General features: G+C 44.5%; 1 protein-coding gene and 1 pseudogene across 2 annotated transcripts; both read right to left on the bottom strand.

Moving 5' to 3' along the window:
• Positions 1-4,103: 4,103 nt before the first annotated feature.
• On the bottom strand, positions 4,104-18,510 carry LOC111966925 (elongation factor 1-alpha 2-like; annotated as a pseudogene).
• Positions 18,511-19,754: 1,244 nt separating this feature from the next.
• On the bottom strand, positions 19,755-22,682 carry LOC111966451 (MRG/MORF4L-binding protein). 2 transcript variants are annotated; one of them, XM_023991088.2, is made up of 6 exons: positions 22,494-22,682; positions 21,752-21,873; positions 21,541-21,622; positions 21,377-21,451; positions 21,063-21,218; positions 19,850-20,257 (listed from the first exon to the last, which is right to left on the bottom strand). In XM_023991088.2, exons 1-5 carry the CDS (start codon positions 22,627-22,629, stop codon positions 21,109-21,111), a joined length of 525 nt encoding a protein of 174 aa, XP_023846856.1. In that variant the 5' UTR covers positions 22,630-22,682; the 3' UTR covers positions 19,850-20,257; positions 21,063-21,108. The 2 variants fall into 2 exon arrangements, with proteins under 2 accessions (XP_023846855.1, XP_023846856.1); XM_023991087.2 differs by lacking the exon at positions 21,063-21,218 and having other exon boundaries at positions 19,755-20,257; positions 22,494-22,677.
• Between the last annotated feature and the right edge of the window lie 2,204 nt (positions 22,683-24,886).

The following is a 24,886-nucleotide window of genomic DNA, read 5'->3' as shown; positions in this document are numbered from 1 at the left end:
AGGGCACTATGGTGTTGAACGCTGAGCTGTAGTCAATGAATAGCATTCTCACATAGGTGTTCATTTTGTCCAGGTGGGAAAGGGCAGTGTGGAGTGCAAAAGAGATTGCATCATATGTGGATCTGTTGGGGCGGTATGCAAATTGGAGTAGGTCTAGGGTTTGTGGGATAATGGTGTTGATGTGAGCCATGACCAGCCTTTCAAAGCACTTCATGGCTTCAGAGTAATTTAGGCAAGTTACCTTAGTGTTCTTGGGCACAGGCACTATGGGGGTCTGCTTAAAACATGTTGGTATTACAGACTCGGACAGGGAGAGGTTGAAAATTTCAGTGAAGACACTTGCCAGTTGGTCAGCGCATGCTCACAGTACACTTCCTGGTAATCTGTCTGGCCCCACGGCCTTGTGAATGTTGACCTGTTTAAAGGTCTTACTCACATCGGCTGCGGAGAGTGTGATCGCACAGTCTTCCGGAACAGCTGGTGCTKTTATGCATGTTTCAGTGTTATTTGCCTCGAAGCGAGCATAGAAGTAGTTTAGCTCGTCTGGTATGCTTGTGTCACTGGGCAGRTCTCGGCTGTGCTTCCCTTTGTATTCTGTAATGGTTTGCAGGCCCTGCCACATCCGACGTGCGTCAGAGCCGGTGGAGTAAGATTCGATCTTAGTCCTGTATTGACAATTTGCCTGTTTGATGGTTCGTCGGAGGGCATAGCSGGATTTCTTAGAAGCTTCCGGGTTAGAGTCCCGCTCCTTCAAAGTGGCAGCTCTAGCCAAGTTTTTGCCAGATTTGCCAAATGGAGTGTCACGCCCTGAACATAGTAAGCTGTTTTTTCTCTGTGTTTGTTGGGGCGTGATGGTGACTTGGGTGGGTTAACTAGGTGAATTTGTCTGTCTATGGTGGCCTGATATGGTTCCCAATCAGAGGCAGCTGTTTATCGTTGTCTCTGATTTGGGATCATATTTAGGCAGCCATTTCCCTTTTGTGTTTGTGGGATCTTGTCTATGTTTAGTTGCCTGTCTGCACTATTTGTTTAGCTTCACGTTTCGTTAGTTGATTTTGTTGTTTTTGTTCAGTGTTCATTCATTAAAGAGAATGTACGCATACCACGCTGCACCTTGGTCTCTCTCATACGACGATCYTGACAGAAGAWCCCYCCAAAAATGGACCAAGCWGRGTGTACAGGAGGAGTGGACTTGYGAGGAGATCCTGGATGGAAAAGGACCCTGGACGCAGGCCGGGGAGTATCGCCYTCCTAAGGAGGAGATAGAGGCAGCMAAAGCYGAACGGCYACGATACGAGGAGATAGCTCAACGGAGCAAGCARGAGAGGCYACCCCAAMAADWTTTTTMGGGGGGGRACATGGAGCAGTCGGCGGAYCCGAGGAGTYAACCAGAGSCAGTCAGYGAGTCGAATGAGGAGCTCGACGCAAGATTCCGGAGAGAGGTGCTGGCATTGAGAGCGCTGCAGAGCGGGCGTGCTGAGGTGCGTGTCATCAGCCCGGTGCCACCTGTACCGGTCCCARGCATCAGGTCTCCAGTGCGCCTTCACAGCCCAGTGCYTCCTGTGCTAGCTTCCCGSACTTGCCGGGCTGGAGTGAGCATCCAGTCAGGAAGGGTTGTGCCAGCTCTGCGCTCTAGACCTCCAGTACGCCTCCACAGTCCAGTACGTCCTGTGCCTCTTCCCCGCACTCGCCCTGAGGTGCGTGTCATCAGCCCGGTGCCAACTGTGCCGGTCCCACGCATCAAGCCTCCAGTGCGCCTCCACAGTCCCGAGCTTCCGGCGACAGTTCCCAGTCCAGAGCTTCGGCGAGCAGTTCCCAGTCCAAGGCGTCCGGCGACGTTTCACAGTACGGAACCACCAACGACGGGCCACTTGCGGAACCTCCACGACGGGCAACGGTCCGGACCTCTGAGACGGGCCACGGTCCGGAACTTCCTGAACGGGCCACGGTCCGGAACCTCCTGAGACGGTCCACGGTCCGGAACCTCCTGAGACGGTCTACGGTCCGGAACCTCCTGAGAGGTCTACGGTCCGGAACCTCCTGAGCACGGTCACAAGACCTTGGGTATCGGTCAACTCCAAGCGACGGTCTACGTTCCGGAACCTCCAGCGACGGTCTACGGTCCGGAGCCTCCAGCGACAGTCTGCGGTCCGGAGCCTCCAGCGGCGGTCCGGAGCCTCCAGCGAGGGTCGGCGGTCCAGAGCCTCCAGCGACCGTCGGCGGTCCAGAGCCTCCAGTGACCGTCGGCGGTCCAGAGCCTTCAGCAGGGGTTCTCAGTCCAGAGCCTCCTACGACGATCTACGGTCCAGAGCCTCCGGCGACGATCCACAGTCCAGAGCCTCCGGCGATGATCCACGGTCCGGTGCCTCCAGCGACGACCCACGGTCCGGAGTTTCTGCCGATGCGCCCCACACCGGAGCCGCCGCCGACTCCCCGCGTCATCCATCTTAGATGCCCACCCGGACCCTCCCCTATTGAGTCAGGTTTTGCGGTCGGAGTCCGCACCTCTGTAAACAGCTACGAAAAATACAGATGAAAACTCTCTAGGTAGATAGTGTGMRCTACAGCTTATCATGAGATACTCTACCTCAGCCGAGCAATKGCTTGTGACTTCCTTAGAAATCATGCACCAGCTGTTATTTACAAAAATACATAGTGCGCCGCCCTTTGTCTTACCAGACGCAGCTGTTCTATCCTGCCGGTACAGCGTATAACCGGCCAGCTGTATGTTGATAGTGTCGTCGTTCATATAAGATATTACAGTTGTGAATGTCCCGTTGGTAGTTTAATCTTCCGTGTAGGTCATTGATTTTATTCTCCAAAGATTGCACGTTTCCTTGCAGAATGGAAGGAAGTGGAGGTTTATTTGATCGCCTACGAATTCTCAGAAGGCAGCTCGACCTCTGGCCCCTATTTCTCCGACTCCTCTTCACGCAAATCACGGGGATCTGGGCTTGTTCCAGAGAAAGCAGTATATCATTCGCGTCGGGCTCATCAGACTCGTTCAAAAGCACTTCAATCTTTTGTCTTGCCCATTCACCCCCTGAATGGCAAACATACACACTCCATGTCTCAACTGTTTCAAGGCTGGCTGTAATAAATGGCTGTAAAAAATCCTTCTTTAACCTGTCTCCCCTTCATCTACAGGGAATGAAGTGGATTTAACAGGTGACATAAACTCTATAAGGGATCACAGTTTTCACCTGCATTCACCTTGTCAGTCTATGTCATGGAAAGAGCAGGTGTTCATAATATTTACACTCAAATCAAGCTTTATTTATACAGCACATTTCAGACATGGAATGCAACACAATGTGCTTCACAGGTGAGAAAAAAAACGAATAAAAACAAGGAAATATTTACTGCACAACAAACATAGGAGGATAAAAAAACTAAAGAATAACAATACAAACTGAAGGACTAAAAACCACCCTAAGGAAAAGCAAAGCTAAAAAGGTGTGTTTTAATACCTCTTTTTAAAATGTTCACAGTTTAGGCCCCCCTCAGGTTCTCTGGCAGGCTATTCCAGAGGCTGGGGGCACAGTAAGTAAAGGCTGCCTCTCCATGCCTCTTGGTCTGAGGCTTTCGGATAGTTAAAAGGCCAGAGGACCTGAGGGACCTACTGGGTACATAACTTAAAAGCATGTCTGACACGTATTGGGGTGCACAGTCGTGGATTGATAAAAACCAGTATAATCATCTTTAAAGTAATTCTACAACTCACAGGCAGCCAGTGCAGAGACCTTAAAACCCATGTAATGTATGCTCTCCGTCTGGCCTTGGTGTACRCGTGCTGCATTATTCTGTATGGTTTGCAGTTGACCAGTGTTGTAATAAAAGCATGGATGAATCTCTCTGTATCAGCCAGTGTATACAGTCATTGATTGGTACAGTTCATAAGTGACCTTACAGATATTGACACATGCTGCATTTTTCTCAAGAACTTCCATTGCCCCTAGCTGACATTTAGTGTGTTACTACAGCGTGTATGATCCTGCCCAGATGATCGGTGATGATGCTACACTACAAAATTGGTTGTATTATGGAAAGGTCTGGCTGGAGATAAAGATGTCACCAGTCACTGGGATCTTCCACAGCTTGGTTTATTTGATCTTCTGAGCCTTCTGGGCTGACTTGGTGACCTTGCCAGTACAACCCGTTTTCTTCTCCATGTTTTTGATGATGCCAACAGCAACGGTCTGCAGCATGTCCCGGACAGCAAAATTACCTGTTTGCACACAAAAATACGCAATGCACGCAAGCACGGGTAAGGGGCTTAATACAGTTGTATTCCAGCCACTAGGGGGTACTCGGGTGAAGCCCATGGGAAATAAAGAAATATAGTTTAAGTGAATTGGGGAGAGGAAGAAAAATTAACAGAAAGTGCTGTAAACTGCTGTTACATGTGCTGACATGATTAAAAGTCTAGTAAACAGTACCTTTCACGTTGTAGTTTATATTATAAGTTCCTAGAAAGGGTAACAAATTTGGAGGCTCCACTGAGATTTATTTTCATGTGAGCACGGGCCCATATTCCTTGAACGGACGAGTGAGAGACATTGGGAGAGTAGCTAGCTAGCGGGCTAACCTCCTAACGGATTGTAGCTATCTTGCCATTGCCTGCATTGTCYTTATTGCCACTTGAGTAGAACAATATGAGTCGAGAGAGGGAAACGTTGTTGGATGAAATTGAACAGAGTTTATGGACTTTAACTGAGGACAATTTACGGCACTTGTGTGTATGTTGTGGAATTTTTTTATTTTTTTTATTTCACCTTTATTTAACCAGGTAGGCTAGTTGAGAACAAGTTCTCATTTGCAACTGCGACCTGGCCAAGATAAAGCATAGCAGTGTGAACAGACAACACAGAGTTACACATGGAGTAAACAATAAACAAGTCAATAACATGGTAGAAAAAAAAAGAGAATCTATATACAATGTGTGCAAAAGGCATGAGGTAGGCAATAAATCGAATAATTACAATTTAGCAGATTAACACTGGAGTGATAAATCATCAGATGATCATGTGCAAGAAGAGATACTGGTGTGCAAAAGAGCAGAAAAGTAAATAAATAAAGCAGTATGGGGGGTGAGGTAGGTAAATTGGGTGGGTAGTTTACAGATGGACTATGTACAGCTGCAGCGATCGGTTAGCTGCTCGATAGCAGATTTTTAAAGTTTGTTAGGGAGATAAAAGTCTCCAACTTCAGAGATTTTTGCAATTCGTTCCAGTCGCAGGCAGCAGAGAACTGGAAGGAAAGGCGTCCAAATGAGGTTTTGGCTTTAGGGATGATCAGTGAGATACACCTGCTGAATAGGAGGTGTAGCTGACTCTGAAGTAAAAGGAAAGAGCCATCGCGCTTTGCGGCGCAAATTGATGGAAGATTACTGTGAGAAGGAGGATTTAATGGAATCAGAGAATAAGGGAATGTCTTGGCTGCTTCAACTGAAAGACGAAATCAAAGGAATATCGGACTCTGAGGATACTGCGAATGTCAACCCCTGGCCTTAGTTATCTTTGTTTTCTTTATTATTTTAGTTAGGTCAGGGTGTGACATGGGGGATGTTTGTGTGTTTTTGTCTAGTCTAGAGTGTTTGTATTGTCTAGGGGGTTTTGTAGAGTTCATGGGGTTGTGTTCAGTGTAGGTGTTTATGTAAGTCTATGGTTGCCTGGATTGGTTCTCAATTAGAGACAGCTGTCTATCGTTGTCTCTGATTGGGAGCCATATTTTAGGCAGCCATAGGCATTAGGTAGGTTGTGGGTAATTGTCTATGTCTTGACGTTAGTTGCTTGTGTCTGCACTTTCGTTTGATAGCTTCACGGTCGTTTGTTGTTTTGTCTAGTTTGTATTAGTGTTCGTTTCTTCTTCTATTAAAAAGAAGATGTATTTATATCACACTGCGCCTTGGTCCTCTCTTTCACCCGAAGACGATCGTGACAGCGAAAAGTCTGCCTACAAGACTTTAAAATCCATGGACAGATAGGAAATCAGAATCAGAAAGATAAGCTCAGGTTCAGCAGCCTAAAACATCAGGTTGAAAATGGACGGAGAAAAGGGTACCATGAATTAGAAATCCTAGAAACAGTAATCAGAGCTGWGAGCCCAGGGCTTAAGATGAGGAGTTATCTGGAGGGGAAAACAGACATGACACTACACACTAAGGCAAATCTTGAGGAGACATTATGCAGAGAAGAACCGTATCACAAGATGACTAAGGCAACACAAGAGCCGGGAGAGTCTGCCTTGGACTTCCTAGTCCAAGTCTTTGACCTGAGACAGAAAGTGTTATTAGCCTCAGCTCATGCCCAATCAGGACTGAAATATGGCACAGAGTTAGTCAAGAGCCAATGCCTGCAGGCCGTTCTTACTGGATTTTCAAATGATAATGTCATGGCAGAGATGAGAGTGCATCTCCAGAATATTAACACCAGTGATGAACTTTTGCTTGAGAAAATCCAAATTGCCTAGGGCAATGAAAGCAAACGCATGCAAAAGGCCAGGATTTCACGTAAGTTCACACCCTCACGAGTGAAAGCTGTACAGAGTGAGGATAACGGGGATAGCGGAGGGGAATGTGCACAGGCAGAGCCCCAACAGACCACAGTCCGAAAACAAAATAACTACAATCCCCTCCTGAGTAAAATTGATGCGAGCAACAAAGCAATCAAAGAAGTGACCTGTCAGGCAGCCTCATTAGTACAGTCAGTGCGGGGCCAGGGTGACAGTTCAGTTAGGAATCAACCAACAGAAAACCAAGTCCAACCAACAGAGAGAAAATAAAATCCAAAAGTTGTTATGAGATTGGTCAACAGACTTGCCATCATTGCTACAAATATGGCAGTGATAGCCATTTGGCAGTAGGATCAGGGGCAACGCACATCCATCGGGAAACACCTGGGGGTCACAACCATGGAACGGGAGAGACCTCAGATACATCTAGTTCCATCCAGTGTTGCAGTGGCTGCAGTGCAAAGGTAGAGAGAACCTCAGAGTTTAAGTTGTGTTCATTGTGTCATAAAGCTGCCTATTGTTCCAAAGTGTGCCAACAGGATCATTGGAAACAGCACCAACCTACATGCAAGACTGCTCGCAAGACTGACCACAACAAAGTGGGGGGCAACTACCCCAGCTACCACAGGACATTGTAATATAGCACAGCTCATTGGTAAAAAAAAAWTCAAGTGTGGTGTTATATGGAGGGTGTAGACCCTAGCACTATGGGACACAGGGGCTCAGGTATCCATCATAAGTGAGGAATGGAGAAAACGTAATTTGCCACGCACACAAATTAGACCACTGGCAGAAATCATGGGCTAAAATTAAAACAAATGTCCATCCAACCCAGAAAGGGAATTTCAGTGCCATTGGCTGCCTTCAGAGAAACTGGATCTGAGGGCAGCCAATGGCACTGAAATTCCCTTTCTGGGTTGGATGGACATTTGTTTTAGTTTGCTTGATCCCAAAGCTGATGTCATTGCAGGAAAACAATTGAGGGTTCCGATATTAGTCACAAATGAAAGACTGGAGAAACCAATCATTGGGTTTAATGTAATTGAAGAAATAGTTCAAACAAAAAGTAACAATGAGCCCTGAGCTGATATATACAGTAATGATGCTAAGAAATGCACTTAAGCTAGGACAGGGAAAGGCAAAGACTCTACTCAATCTGCTTCAGCACTCATAGTACACGGAGAAATGCTTACTTACAGCAGGCAGACGTGACATTGTCATTCCAGGTGGACAAACAAAATGGATTCATCCCTGTATCCCAAGAGAGGCCCCCTTCAATGATGAAATTGTGCTATTTGAACCGGACTTGAGAATGATCTGTGGCCTGGACCTACAAAGTCAGGTCGTGAAAAACTCAAAACGGCCATCTCGTAAAGTTGACATTGCAGTAGTGAATACTACAAAACATGACATAACCTTACCAAGACAAACAGTGATAGGGAAATTACAGAGAGTAGTAGCGTGTCAGATGGTTCCTGTGCCCAGTGGAGAAAACGTTACTGTAGCACAGGTTCAGGACAGATCCCCAGCGGAGCCTGGCCCTGACAACGGTCACATAGAGTGGTGGGACCCACCTGTAGATGTTCAGCACTTGAGCCAAGAACAACAAGAATTAGTCAAACAGATGCTCAGAGAGGAATCAGCCATTTTCGCCAAGTATGACATGGACATATGGTGTATTGAAAATCTCAGAATGGAGATAACATTGACTGATAACATACCAGTGGCAGAGAGATACAATGGTGGGCCACGCCCCTTGTATGCTGAGGTGAAAAGCCACCTTCAGGGGCTCCTGAACAAAAACTTCATCAGGAAGTCAACTTCATCATACGCATCACCTCTGGACTGTGTATGCAAAAAGGATGGGAGTTTAAGACTTTGTGTTGATTATAGGGGATTATACAAGAAAACTGTTCTGGACAGGCATCCCACACACCGTATACAGGAAATACGTGATGGTTTGGGAGGAAACTCATGGTTTACAGTTTTAGATCAAGGAAAGGCATACCACCAAGGCTTTGTGGGAGAGGTGTCCAGAAAATACACTGCCTTCAGCACCCTTTGGGCCTTATGTGAATGGAATATAATTCCCTTTGGCTTATCAAACAATCCCTCTGCCTTCCAATGAAGCATGGTTGAAAGTTTAGAGGGTACACGAGATAGAATCTGTATACCATATTTGGATGATGTTCTTATTTTTAGTCAGTCATTTGAACAACATGTGGAAGATGCCTTTCAGGTACTCAGACAGCAAAATAAATGGGGTATTAAACTCAGGGCTGATAAGTGTGACCTATTCAAGAATGAGGTCCGTTATTTAGGAAAAATAATTTCTGCTGAGGGTTACAGAATGGATGTTAAAGAAATTGTAGCAGTGCAAGAACTGGTAAACAGGCCACCAACAAACGTGAGAGAGCTGAGGAAACTACTGGGGTTTCTAGGGTACTACAGGGGTTATGTACAGAACTTTTCACAACATGCTAAATGTCTCTATGACTTACTAGCAGTGAAGTCGGAGGCCTCAGCCTCCGGGACGAGAAGGACCAAGATAGCGATGCAGTCGGGACAGGCTCTGCCCCACCAGAAAGTTATATGGGAAGATGCTCACCAGAGAGCATTAGAACACTTGGTGAGTYTGTTGACTAARCCACCTGTGCTTGCTGACCCAGATTTCAAGGAGCCTTTTATCCTGCACGTTGATGCCTCTGAAGAGGGATTGGGAGGTGTGTTATACCAATGACAAAGTGGCAAACTGAGGGTCATTGGATATGTCTCCTCACCCTGACACAAGCAGAGAGAAACTATCACCTTCACTCTGGGAAACTGGAATTCTTGGCCCTCAAATGGGCAGTGACTGAGTGGTTCTGAGATGACCTATTTTATGCTCCCTCTGTGACCGTGTACAGTGATAATAACCCCTTGACATAAGTACTAACTACAGCAAGACAGAATGCCACCAGTCATTGCTGGGTGGCGGAGCTGTCTGACTTTAATCTCAAACTGAAGTATAATCCTGGAAAGGTAAACACTGACGCAGACTTTCTGTCACGCTCTCCTTTGCATGCTGAACGTTACATGGAAGAATGCACACAAAAAACACTCACCTGAGACGGTTAAAGCAACATTCAATAATGTTCAGACACAACAGAATGACATGTAACTTGGATATCCACGGTCACACTAAGGCCATCAGTGCAAGATGAGCTGTCATGGTGGGGGGGGGGGGACAGTTACAACGACTGTCTCCACATGATCTCATGCAGGCTCAGTTAAAGGATGCGGCTGTACGGAGAATATTGGAACTGAAAGGTCAAACGACTAAGCCTAAACAAACACAATGTCAACAAGAGTCATACAAAGTCAAACAGTTACTGCAAGAGTGTAACAGGCTCCATGTCTCACCAGAGGGATTATTACAAAGGAAAACAGAAAAAAGGACACAAGTTGTGGTACCAAGTCAGTATAGAACACTGATTTACAAGTACTTACACACTGAAATGGCCCATCTAGGAACAAAAAGAGTGTTGAACTTAGCACGAGAATGCTTTTATTGGCCGCGCATGCAACATGACATTGAACACATTATCACTAAAGTGTGTAAGTGTATCAAACAAAAGAAACCCAGTATAATAACTAGGGCCCCAATGCAACATATACGGGCTACAGCTCCTTTCCAGATGATTTCAATTGACTATGTGCATTTGGAGAAAAGCCGAGGGGGCTACGAGTACATTTGAGATAACGTTACAAAATTTGCACAAGCCTACCTGCAGCAGAAAACTGCAGCAAAAAAGCTTTTCGATTATTTTTTCCCAAAGTTTGGCTTTGTGTCAAAATTCCATCATGATCAGGGAAGAGAGTTTGAAAATCAGTTATTCAGAGCCTTGCAGAACTGTACGAAATAGCCAATTCCAGAACCTCTCCATATCCTCCACAGAGGAATCCGGTAGAGAGATTTAACCGTACACTATTGTTAATGTTGCGCACACTAGATGAAGAGAAAAAGGCCAACTGGTGTGATTATCTGAACAAGATCATTCATGGATATAATTGTATCACCGGTGATGCTATTGGGTTCTCACTGTATTTCCTGCTATTTGGAAGGGCTCCACTGCTACCTGTTGACCCTGTCTTCTGTTACAGATAAAGGAACAGGAGAAATCATACCAGGATTATGCATAAGAAGTGGCAGCAACAGATGGCTGAAGCCTATGACATCGCCAGTAGAAACATGGAGAAATCAACAGGAAAGGGAAAAGCCCACTACGATCGGAAGAAAATGAGTTCGGTTCTGGTCTCAGGGGATCGTGTACTGGTGAGGAACATGTCAGAATGTGGGGGGCCGGGAAAGATAAGATCACACTGGGAAGACCAAATACACGTGGTGGTAACCAGGAAAGGGTTCTGCACAGCAAAATGTAAATGTCATGTAATTCTCTGCCATTTAAGGAACCCGTTGAAACACCCAGTAGAGGTCTGTGGAGAAGGGAACCACCCCAGCAAAAGAAGACAAATGCAGAGAGCGCTGAGTCAGAGCTCAGAAGAAAATTCTTATCCAGTATTCATCAATAGGGCATGTAGGGATGAAGAGAGCAGACAGAGTAGCACACAGCTAGTATCAGATAATAGTGAGGAACGGGGTCAGACTGATAGAAACTTCACTGTGAAGGAGTGCCAGCCAGTCCTCAGAGAGAGCCCGGAGAGGATGGGGGTAAATATGGAAACAGCTGAGGGCTCAGAGACTCAATCATCTCATAACGAAGTGGACACTGATTCATTGGGGTCACCCATGACCTTCCCCCGCCGTTCAGCCCAGCAGAGGAGGCCCAGAGACATTCTAACCTTTAACACTTTAGGGCTGCCAAGCTCTTATCAGGATACCAATTAGAGATGTTCAGATGTGTATATATTTTATTGTTTACCTTTACTAATCACAGTGTGATAATGTTTAGTGGGGGTTGCGTCTTTGCCCATAAAGGTAGACCGGGCATGTCTATATAGTTGTATGGCTCTCGACCTTCGTCTCTCCCGAGCCCGTACGGGAGTTGTAGCGATGAGACAAGACAGTAACTACTAACAATTGGATACCATGAAATTGGGGAGAAAAAGGGGGTAAAAAAATTAAATCAATCAATAAATAAATAAAAAGAAAGAAAAATTCTATTGCAACCTCTATGCAATAAGGAATTGAGACCAAAAGCTCAAGATAAGTGTCAAGTGTTTATTACTAAGAATGCCATCAGCTGAGTGCATACATTTAGAAAGCTCACAACACGTCTTATAGGCGTCACCTCCCCAGCTGTACATTTTATGACCCCAATAATTTCCCCTCCTTTCCCCTGTGGAATGTCCATGGTCCTCTCTTGTTTAGCTAGATGTCAGAATCACACCCCGTCCATCTTCATCTTCATCCTGGGCCTGACCCTTCTCTCTGATCCAAAGCAATTTCCTCTTATCTGATTAGGTCAACCTTTCTAAATTAGCATACACACAGTTTCATGGTCTAAACTCCATTAATACTCACAGTAAACATTCGCTAAACAGGATACAAACAAACTACAGTTTAACTTGAAACATGTTACATTTTAACAGAATCAGTTTGTGAGTGGTACCTGGGTAGCAGGCCTACTTAGTATCAGAGAGATCATGCAAGACAAGAGCAGAATACTGAACAATATTAAATACTAAGGATGAGGAGCCAATCGAATCATTGTGAAAGTTATCATTATTGAGATGTTAAACAACAATATTGAGTAATTTATGTTTCACTGTGGGTGCGTGTTACCCTTTCTATGAGCTTATCATATAAACTACAACGTGAAGGGTACTGTTTACTAGACTTTTAATCATTTCAGCACATGTAACAGCAGTTTAAAGCACTTTTTGTTAATTTTTCCTCCTCTCCCCAATTCACTTAAACTATATTTCTTTATTTCCCATGGGCTTCACCCGAGTACACCCTAGTTTCTGGAATACAACTGTATTAAGCCCCTTTTCAACACCCCCCTGCAAAAGCTAAATGTTGTCCCAAACATTTCACTGGCCTCAAAACAAACACAGAGGATGTAAGTACAGGTCATGAGAACACCTCCGAAAACACAAGCCGCACTGCTTCTTAACACAGCGCGCATCCAACCCGGAAGCCAGCCGCAGCAATGTGTCGGAGGAAACACCGTACACCTAGCAACCTGGTCAGCGTGCACTGCGCCCGGCCCGCCACAGGAGTCGCTAGTGCGCGATGAGACAAGGATATCCCTACCGGCCAAACCCTCCCTAACCCGGACGACGCTAGGCATCACCCCATGACGCTGTGCGTCGCCCCATGGACCTCCCGGTCGCGGCCGGCTGCGACAGAGCCTGGGCTCGAACCCAGAGTTTCTGGTGGCACAGCTAGCACTGCGATGCAGTGCCTTAGACCACTGCATCACCCGGGAGGCCCCAGCATTTTTATTTTTAACAAAACAATACTCCCTCACTCCACCATTCTAGGTCTAACACACATGGGTGGCCAAGGCCTTCAGAAACACATGCAATTATTTCTTCCATTGTTTGCAGACAGAACCACAGCAAATATTTCCAATCAACTCCAGAGAAATCCACCAAACCGCTCCCTGGACTGCGTTATGGCTGCTTAATGAATCCATGTTCCAACCTCACAATCATCAGAGAGAGAGAGTGTTTGAGATTAACCAGATGTCCAAGGGGGCTTCACCTTGGTGACTTGTCTGTTTGTGTGTAACCCAAACAGCCTCCCTTTTGGAACTAGAACAAGATGTGGAAGACAGCATGCCAGCTCCCCAAACAAAAGGTGGATTCTTACAAGGACGTCAGTCCCTAAGATTTGATTATAACCAATGAATTGACCACACATGGGCTGCTGAGGGACATGAACGAATTAGAGGGCAGCTAGCCAGGCAAGTCTGGAAGAGAAATAGAATCCATTCTCTTGCTATGGGTATATGGCTGCTATGCTGTAGATGGCTGAGGACAGTGGATGTTAGTTAGTTTAACAGTTATTGTTAACATGTGTTAACATGTGTACGTATACTAACCCAGGGATGGGTATTTGGAGAATCTCTCCATGCACATGGGCTCCCAGGAACCATCTATACAATGGCAGCATCCCCAGCCATCAGGGCCTTGGGGATGTCTTCCAGCTTTTTCACAGAGCAGTGGTTTATGTTCTCTTTGAGCTCAGCGAACTTACAGGCAATCGTGTGGCAGTCAATGACTGGGGAAAAGCCTGCACTGATTTGTCCTGGGTGGCTCAGGATAATCACCTGAGAGAGACAGGGACAGAGAGAACAAATGAATTCATGTAAATAGGTCAATTATTTATTTATATCAGGCTTTAGTACTGTATGTGTCTGAGATGTCCAGAGGGATGGCCTTTGACCTTGACCTGAGCTGTGAACCAAGCGGCCACTGCGGATGACCTTCACAGATACAGTGCATTCGGAAAGTATTCAGAACCCTTGACTTTCTCCACATTTTGATATTTTACAGCCTTATTCTACAATTGATAAAATACATGTTTTCCCTCATCAATCTACACACAATACCCCATAATGACAAAGCAATTTTTTGCAAATTTATTATAAATAAAAATGTATAAAAAATAATTTATATATTTACAAAAGTATTCAGACCCTTTGCTATGAGACTAGAAATTGAGTTCAGGTGCATCCTGTTTCCATTGATCATCCTTGAGATGTTTCTACAACTTGATTGGAGTCCACATGTGGTAAATTCAATTGATTGGACATGATTTGAAGGTACCAAAAAATGTCTGAAGTATTGAAGGTCCCCAAAAACACAGTAGCCTTCATCATTCTTAAATGGAAGAAGTTTTGGAACCACCAAGACTCTTCCTAGAGCTGGCCGCCCGGCCAAACTGAGCAATTGAGGGAGAAGGGCCTTGGTCAGGGAGGTGACCAAGAACCCGATGGTCACTCTGACAGAGCTCCAGAGTTCCTCTGGGGAGATGGGAGAACCTTCTAGAAGAACAACCATCTCTGTAGCACTCCACCAATCAGGTATTGATGGTAGAGTGGCCAGACGGAAGCCACTCCTCAGTAAATGGCACGACAGCCCGCTTGGAGTTTGCCAAAAGGCACCTCAGACCATGAAACAAGATTCTCTGATCTGATGAAACAAAGATTGAACTCTTTGGCCTGAATGCCAAGCGTGACATCTGGTGGCAGCATCATGCTGTGGGGATGTTTTTCAGCAGCAGGGACTGGGAGACTAGTCGGGATTGAGGCAAAGATGAACGGAGCAAAGTACAGAGAGATTCTTGATGAAAACCTGCTCCAGAGCGCTCAGGACCTCAGACTGGGACGACGGTTCACATTCCAACAGGACAACGACCCTAAGCACACAGCCAAGACAACGCATGAGTGGCTTCAGTACAAGTCTCTGAATGTCCTTGAGTGGGATGGACTTGGACCCGATATAACATCTCTGGAGAGACCTGAAAATAACTGTGCAGCGACGTTCCCCATCCAACCTGACAGAGCTTGAGAGGATCTGCAGAGAAGAATGGGAGAAGCTCCCCAAATACAGGTGTGCCAAGATTGTATCGTCATATCCAAGAAGACTCGAGGCTGTAATCGCTGCCAAAGGTGCTTCAACAAAGTACTGAGTAAAGGGTCTGAATACTTATGTAAATGTCATATCTCAGTTTTGTATTTTTAATACATTTGCTCAAATGTCTAAAAACCTGTTTTTGCTTTGTTATTATGAGGTTTTGTGTGTAGATTGATGAGGGGGAAAAACGATTTAATCTATCTTAGAATAAGGCTGCAACGTAACAACATTTGGGGGAAAAAAGTGAAGGGGGGGTGCAACTCAATATTAAGAAGGTGTTGTAAACTCAGTGTATATTTATATATATTTATTTCCGGCGACATACAAAAGGGGGGCCATGGGCCGCATGTTTCCCGCTAGTTGCCCATCCCTGCGAGACTAGCCTATTACTTTTGTTTAGTGTTAGAGGAGCAACCCTACCTCCTATCTTGTAGACGTCCTGCAGGGGCAGGCAGATGGGTTTGTCTGCGGGCTGTGTCGGAGGCATGATGGTGTCTAAAGTTTCCAGGAGACTCATCCCGTTGCCATGGTGCTCCTTCCTGTCCAGCTTCCAGCTTTTGAACCATGAAATGAGGACAGAGTGACAACACAGAGTAACAACATGGATTTATGAGTGTTGAATTTGTTTGGAAGTTGGGATATCAGTTGATTGAGGAACAGGAAAATACATTTTACATGAACATGAGGACATCTTGTGGAGTATTGAGGAATTACACACTGTCTACCAACTATAGCTTTGAGAGGGGGATTGCTCCAGCATGTTGTCCCCAAGCCAACCGGAGATTGGCACGAAGATCACAGCTTTGGAGTTGTAGCCAATCTTCTTGTTGTAGGCACTGACTTCCTTTTCTATCTCATCATAGCGCTTCTCACTGTAGAGCTGCTCTGTGGAGTCCATCCTGTTGATCCCTACAATGAGCTGCTTGACCCCCAGAGGGAAGGACAGGAGGACATGCTCCCTCGTCTGACCGTTCTTGGAGATGCCCGCCTCCAACTCTCCCACGATCAGCAAGGCACAGTCCGCCTGTACAACACAGCAGGCATGGGGATGGTTTAGGCTCAGTCAGATCAATGAGTCAGGGTTTAGAAGAATGGTGAGGATGAGGAATGGTAACATTAAGGTGAGGGTTTTAACCTCCTTACCTGGGATGTTCCTGTGATCATGTTGTTGATGAAGTCTCTGTGCCCTGGCGCGTCAATGATAGTAATGTAATACACTGAGTGTACAAAACATTAGGGACACCTTCCTAATATTGAGTTGCACCCCCTTTTGCCCTCAGAACAGCCTCAAATGGTCAGGGCATGGACTCTACAAGGTGTCGGAAGCATTCTACAGGGATGCTGGCCCATGTTGACTCCAATGATTCACACTTTGGTTGGTTGGATGTCCTTTGGGTGGTGGACCATTCTTGATACACACTTGATACACACAAGAAACCTTTGAATGTGAAAAACCCAGCAGTGTGGCAGTTCTTGACACTCAAACCGGTGCGCCTGGCACCTACTACCGTACCCCGTTCAAAGGCACTTAAATATTTTGTCTTGCCCATTCACCCTCTGAATGGCACATTCCATGTCTAAATTGTCTCAAGGATTAAAAATCCTTCTTTAACCTGTCTCCTCCCCTTCATCTACACTGATTGATGTGGATTCAACACGTGACATCAATAACCGATAATAGCTTTCACCTGGATTCACCTGGTCAGACGATAATACATGACCAAAAGTATTGGGACGCCTGCTTGTCGAACATCTCATTCCAAAATCATGGGCAATAATATGGAGTTGGTCCAACCTATGCTGCTATAACAGCCTCCACTCTTCTGGGAAGGCTTTCCACTAGATGTTGGAACATTGCTGCGGGGACTTGCTTCTATTCAGACACAAAAGCATTCGTGAGGTTGGGCACTGATGTTAGGAGATTAGGCCTGGCTCGCAGTTGACGTTCCAATTCATCCCAAAGGTGTTCGATGGGGTTGAGGTCAGGGTTCTGTGCAGGCCAGTCAAGTTCTCCCATACCAATCTGGACAAAACATTTTTCTATATGGACCTCGCTTGTGCACGGGAAAATMATCATGCTGAAACAGGAAAGGGCCCTCCCCAAACTGTTGCCACAAAGTTGGAAGCACAGAATTGTCTAGAATATCATTGTATGCTGTAGCGTTAAGATTTCCCTACAATGGAACTAAGGGGCCTAGCCCGAACGCTGAAAAACAGCCCTAGACCATTATTCCTCCTCCACCAAACTTTACAGTTGGCACTATACATTCAGACGGGTAGCGTTTTCCTGGCATCTGCCAAACCCGGATTAGTCCGTCGACCTGCCAGATGGTGAAGCGTGATTCATTACTGCAGAGAATGTTTCCACTACTCCAGAGTCCAATGGCGGCAAGCTTTAAACCACTCCAGCCGATGCTTGGCGTAGTGCATGGTGATCTTAGGCTTGTGTGCGGCTGCTCGGCCATGGAAACCCATTTCATGAAGCTCCTGACAAACAGTTCTTGTACTGACGTTGTTTCCAGGTGCAGTTTGGAACTCGGTAGTATAGTGTTGCATCTGAGGACAGACTATTTTTACGAGCTACATCACTCGGCAGTCCCATTCTGTGAGCTTGTGTGGCCTAACACTTCGTGGCTGAGCAGTTGTTGCTCCTAGACATTTCCACTTCACAATAACAGCACTTACAGTTGACCGGGGCAGCTCTAGCAGGGCAGAAATTTGAAGAACTGATTTGTTGGAAAGGTGGCATCCTATGACGGTGTCACGTTGAAAGGTCATTCTACTGACAATGTTTGTCTAAGGAGATTGTATAGCTGTGTGCTCGATTGTATACACCTGTCAGCAACAGGTGTGGCTGAAATAGCCAAATCCACTCATTTAAAGGGGTGTCCACATACTTTTYTATATATAGTGTATGTCATGGTGTTCCTAATGTTTTGTACACTCTTCCACAGCTAGATGTCAATGGTGATGCCCTGCTCCCTCTCTGCCTTCAGCTTGTCCAGCGCCACACATACTTAAAGGAGCCCTTTCCCATCTAGTTCAGAGATAGTGTAAAGATAAGTTAGAATGAGAAACTGTTCAGGTTAGAGAGAAATTATTTATAATTGAGTCATGGACATGTTATACCCTATAACCCCTTGTTATAATAACAGTGAACCATAGATGAAGACAGTCTTCCTCTTCATTGTGTGGTTTAGCAGAGCTGTCAAGCACTGATTATGCAGAGCTACTAATCCACACTGGCCTCACCTTTACAGCCTCTTTCTCAAACTTCTCAGTGGTCCTCTTGTCAATGCCCCCACACTTGTAGATGAGGTGTCCAGTGGTGGTGGACTTCCCTGAGTCCACATGACCAATCACCACAATGTTGATGGGACTTTCTCCTTTCCCATCCTGGAATGTCATGGGATGGACTGCAGTAGAGGAAAGAATGGATATTGAACACATTAAACATTACAAATGTGACAGGGAGAACAACTAACACGGGGGTGATACCAGATATCATACTGGAAACTCAAAAACTTAGTAAAGTAACTCCTTATTAGCCATGTAAAATCTTTTTTGAATTAGTATGAATTCATTACAATGGTATGGCGCGCTACAATTAGAGTCCTAACAAACAAACCTACTTAAATATTCTGCTGCAATGTGATGGGGTATCAAAGATTCATGTGTGGTACAGAGAAGTGTTTAGTCACTGGCCTATCACCCTGACAGATACTCGTTTAATAAAAACAGTCATGTTGCTTAGTAAATGCCTCCCGAGTGAGCACCAGGAAGTTCAGAGACAGGACATACTAAGGGAAATCCTTTTGGGGAGATATCAATGAACAAATACTACACATCATAACACTCCATTAGAGTACACTGTTGAATTAATGAACCATTCACAAACTTAGTCCAAACTCATATTTAATGGGACATATGCCTTAAATTGGAACATGTCAAATAAATAGACAAACAAAATAACATATCTCACATGGATGGAGACTACAGCTACACATTGTTTTATTTGATTCTGAGAAGTCAGTCATTGAGACAGACAAAAAATAATTTTGAGCAATTACCAAAACATGCAGATTCAATAATCCCCAAGGACAAAATTACATTAAATAATGACTGTAGAAAAATTACCAACATTTTGCACCACTGGCAACTACAGTTTATACAGATATAAGGAGGCACAATGACAATCTGGTTGGCAGTCACTAGAAGAGGTGGACGAGGTACACTACCATGAGTAGCTCTATACATTTGTTTATAACCACTTGTAACAGCTCAGAACTCAAAAAAATGACAATCAATTAATGCAAGCGTCCAGCCAGTCACATACAGTGTATTGATGTGATTTAGTAGTCCAGCATTTCTCCAAAGCCAAACAAGAGAACTTCACATAACACAAGCACTAGTACCATTACACTTATTCTGACGTCAGTGCAGAAGCATTGATATGCATCAGCTTGAATTGTGTCAATATTAGTAAACTGTCATGCTGGCCTCTGATCCACAGCACAGCTGAGGACTGGTGGGATGGGATGGTCCAAATATACCAGATGCTGTGACAGTATATTGATCATCATGACCGATACGATTCAGTGTTGTAGTCATCACACTGCTTTTGCGGTGTGGTTTTCAGAGATTGTGTGGCAACAGGGAATGCTACATCCTTCTAGTTGTTCTGAGAAAACACAACATACTAAAATTGCAGCTTCTGTGGGCTTAAAAGTTCTTCATGAGGTATCCTGGATACCTGTCCACAAATTCAGCATTGTCCAAATAGCTCTATTATCTATTACTCATAAAATGTCACTCTCCTGTCATTCTCTCCCRCCTCTTCCCTCCAGGCTTCACAGATGAGTCTCTTCAGTCCCAGGTCTCTCCTCCTCTCCCTGGTGTCTCCTGCTCTCTGCAGTGGATGATATCTGGAGGGCGCCTCCTGGTGGCTTGGCCTAGGTCCTTCTCCGCTTGGCTCCACCGGGGCTGGAGGGGTTGCTGCTGGAGTTGAGCACCTTCTCAGTGGCACGGTTCCTCTTCCTCTTGTCTGCTGCCTCCTTCCCCGGGCCGCCCTCAGCGGAACCCTTCTCTCGGTCTCTTTCTCTGTCCTTGTCTTTGCTGCCCATCCTCTCTGTCATCTTCACCGAGGAGTTGCTGCCTGAGAGAGACAAGGAGAGAAAGAGAAGATGAGGGGGAGTTTTCAGGTAAGGGGAGGGAGGTTTTGCAAATGATTGACAGTTTAAAAGATTCTGCATCACTCAGTCCAAGTTCCGAAATCTGCTCTCAGGTCAGTGAGGAAGGCATCAAGTGACTGCTACTACTAGGGCCGGGACAATACCAGTATCACTATATTTTTTCCACGGCAAAAATGAAAACACGAAGAAAAACAAACTCTTTGGCCCTTTAAAAACCTGCTGTATGTAAAAGAGTGTGTGCTATAGCTTAGTGCTGTTTTCCTAAAGAAGTTACATCCGCTTTGTGTTTTGTTTCCTTGCCACGATACTATTGCGATACTGGTATCGTCCCGGCCCCTAACTACTACAGTGACTTGGTAGGGTATGGTGGACTCAAATTAAACCAGTTGTTATTCTAGTGTCAGGCGGTACTGTTTGCTGGGTACATCCAATAAGGATATCATGTACAATAGACCAGGGGCACAGTGGTGGATAGAGGACCAGAGTGGAGTTCAACAGACAGGTGACATTCATATAGTCTTAAGAAAAGGAATGATGATAGAAGAGAGAAAAGGCCGGTTCAAGAGCACTAAATCATAGCCTCCATTTCCCATCACCACCCATTTGAAACATGCAATTATATCTTCTGTCTTATGTCATCAAATTCCATCAAAACAAAACAATATAGAACTAGAACAAAAATCGACATGCCATGCTTGAAAATGTCTTCAAAACCAAAAAAAAGTTAAAAGGAGAGAAAAAGAGAAACTGAGAAAAATACAGACGCACATTTGTTTGTGCACTAGGCGGGTGGTCACTCTAAAGAAGCCTCTGGTTATGAGCTGGTCTGTACTGGGGTCAAGCTGGAGTTTTGGAACAGATCGAAAGAGTCCTTCTGTCCATACCTCTCAAAATCCTGGCCAGCAGCCATACTGGGACTCAGACCTTTAAAAACGAGACACAAACGACCAGGGTGAGGGATGTCGCTTTGTGTGCCAAAGGAGAAGAGATGCACGGACTCACGTCAGAGAGAAAGAGGAGAGGAGAGGAAGAGGGGGGCATAGGAGGTGAAACATAGCTAATGTATCTGAATGAGAGAGAACCTTCTTCATGCATGGCTGGGGGGTCTCGTTCTTCTTTGAAATCGTCTTTCATGTCGTCCTCGGATACCAGTTTACCTGTTTGAGGCGGAAAGAGAGATAGTATGGACTTTCCAGTAGTTCAGCATTTGAGTAAGTATAGTGGATTCTGAAAAAAGAGTCTTTACCTTCTTTTACTTGTTGAATAATCTCGTCTGGAAGATTGAAGCTCTTCTCTGAGTTGGGAAACGGCAATATTTCAGACTCATGCTGGAGTGYACAGAATGTGTGACTTTATCATTAGTGTTCAGTGTTACATAAAAACAAAGATTAAGGCTGACTGTGAATCTATAACAATCTATTACAAATGCCAGACAAAGATCATGATGCTTTACTCACCAAGGCTGACATGTCATACATAGTTCCCAGGTGGTCCCAGATCACCTTTGATGACACTTGCCTCCCAATATTCTGGCTGAATTTATCCCGGATGCAGATCATGTGAAAGTGACGATTTACCCCTACAGAAAGAAATTCCGGACCAAGTGGTAGGTTGACAATCTGATTCAATATTCTATAGTCAGACCATTCAAATCTAGTTATGGATCATAACAATGAACAATATGTTGGCCAAAAGTAAAACTAGAGATAGCTAGTTTACTTCTTCTTTAGCTAGTACAATAAGCTAACGACAGGTAAAAGAAAAAAAGAAAAAAAGGCAAAGCAATTGATTTTGAGAAGAGAAGCTGTTTGTGTTATGATTTCCAGATGTGTATGTCAGACCGGAAGTTCAATTGGCTTGCTACCGAACGCTATCTCAGTGAATACATTTGACCAACACACTTTGAGAACATGCAGATGTTTAGCTAGCTAGCAAGCTAAAATTGTAACTGATTGTGTGAGTTCATTGAGATGTGTCATTGTCTGGCTATGAGTAGATAACTAGCTGTGAATAAGCTGGCTAGCTAACTTGTTGGTGGGTTTGTTGTGATTGTGGGTGGCGGGCTCTTGTCTCGTTTTCTGCGTCACGTCTCCACTACAACCTGGGGCTTTCAGGCCTACACGATCAACACACGGCTCGTTAGCTAACGTTGAGTTAGCAAGCTACCATACGGTTAGCTAGCTAACTTTATATTCTTACCTACGGGTTTGTGACCTAGCATTGCATGGAACAGGCACACCTCGACTTCTTGACTCCATACCACCGAGTCTTCGATGTGACTGATCCCCGAGTCTGCCTGTTTTTCGTCGGCTGGAACAACCTCGGCTTCCCCCATGCTGTTGTCCTCTTTCAATAACAGAAAACTGCAAGCAGGACAGAGAACAGCGCCCCTATCACTGGTAAAACGGTTATCCAACCGGGATGCGCTTTCACCCAGAGATGTTTGATACAATACTTTGATAGGCTTGCTATAACAATATAGTTTTTTAAATGTATTATTTTGAATGTGCACAAACTGAGGTAAAGTAGGTCTAAAATGTGTATATGTGACTTGGATACACCAGGCTACATTTAGACAGGGCATTCCATATTTGAGGCCCTCTTCGTGCACACAAACTGGACAGAGGGCATGTCTGGAGCTCTGGGGTAGCCGCATGCCCCTGCTTACGGTTACGATGTTGCACTGTGTCCAGTCTAGACTCGATACATTGTATCACTCACTTTATTACCAAATGATTGGCTATGGAAAGAAGATAAGGGGCTGCCTGTACGATCCATGTATCATCACAAGAGAGCGCTATATGACCTTGCGTCTTCTTGCTTCATCAGACTTCAGCACAGTAGAATTAAATACAATGGAATAGACACTATTGAATAGGACTACTCATAATACGGTCGTATGATAAAATTACTATTGAACAGAGAAAAAATACTATTGAAGAGAGGACCTGCATGTCAGATGTATTGAACAATGTATAATGATTTAGTTTTAATGCCACATTGCTTTTTATTTTAGATTGATAATTGGCTCTATTTCTTAGTTATGTTCGTATCCAACAGGGTAATATTATAGCCTACAAAGAGTAAACAGTTATGCCAAGTGTAAAATGAACATTCATTACCAAAGTCTCATGGTTGGCATTACATAAACTAACAAGGTTCACTTGTAATTGGCTATGCCTACTATTGATATTATACAGTAAAACGAGATGACAAGTCATTTATACGGTTTATTTTTCAGTTTCAGCTTTTTACCACAGTACATTATAATAACACATTAGTTTCTCATGTTCATGCCTCATTCATGGATTTCAGTAACACAAGTTAAAATAGCTCAGGAGACTCAGGACAAATCTATGGTAGATAGTAGGCTCTATTCAACAGTTGTATTTATTTCCARTCCCAGATGTAACGCGGCTCTAAATCCCCTGCAGTGCAGTGTGCACAGCTGCGGCGCTAATGTTTTAAAGCCGAGTCAGTGTGGGATTGTGTTTATGTGATAGCATCGTGCCAAGGGCAGGAAAGGGCAGGCGGGCCCAGACTGAGCGGCGCCGCCGCACACCTGGGGAAGTTCAGGTTAAATAGCCTCACATTCCTCGGCGCACAGCTGATTGAAACATTAACAAACAGTAATCCGTGAGCCAGGCTGCAGATGGGCCGGGATCGCAGCCAAGAAAGGAGACTCGCTGTGTGTGTGTGTGTGTGAGAGAGAGAGAGAGAGAGAGCGATCGTGAATAGTAGGCTAAAGTTATAATAACTGTGAATATGAGAACATAAATGATATTGGATAATGTTGAAAATGAATAATTATTCTTATCTAAACCAAAATCATTCTGTATATATCATTAATATACATTAACCACTTTTGAGGGCTATGCTGAATGCCTTGGTAGGTTATTTCAATTAGGCAGTTTTATAGTTAAATTATAAGTAGGCTTATAGAGGTACACAACGGTGTAGGTATATTATAGAAACCTGAATAGATTAGCTTATGTTGTATGCTCATTTATTAATTTTAGAATAGTTTGGATAATATACAAGTGTTATAAGCTGTGTGTTTGGATAATATACAAGTGTTATAAGCTGTGTAAGTAACATTAAGCATATATGTATCTCATTAACGTTGTCATACTCTGAATTAGTGGGAGTAAATATCCATCGATTCAATATGGCAGTGAGTTGTCAGAAGGACAAATGTTTTACTCATACTTGATTACTTTTGCCTTTAATTATATTGATATTTGTACGGCACTGTTGAGGAAATTTGCAAGTAAGCATTTCGCTGTACCGTTTATGCCTGCTGGAAACTGAACGCGACAAATTAAAACTTGTGTCAATGCAATAATTGTCATCACCTTCATCGTGCATGGTCAACAACATACTGTTGTCATGATTTGGTTGCTTAGTAGATCCAAATACATGGTTCTGTTGATTGAACTCATTGTAATTTTCCATGCCTACTAAAACGACGCTCTGTGTGGAAATGTAACTGTTAAAAGTTAAACCAAGGTAGAAGGCTACAGCTATCAACGTGTGTGTTTATTCACAAGTTTCAAACTAAAGAATGAAGAAAAAGGAGCAGGAAACAGTCA

The sequence above is a fragment of the Salvelinus sp. IW2-2015 genome, linkage group LG7 (genome assembly GCF_002910315.2).
Source record: "Salvelinus sp. IW2-2015 linkage group LG7, ASM291031v2, whole genome shotgun sequence".
NCBI classification, from domain to species: domain Eukaryota; kingdom Metazoa; phylum Chordata; class Actinopteri; order Salmoniformes; family Salmonidae; genus Salvelinus; species Salvelinus sp. IW2-2015.
This window is presented reverse-complemented; position numbering and strand designations above follow the sequence as displayed.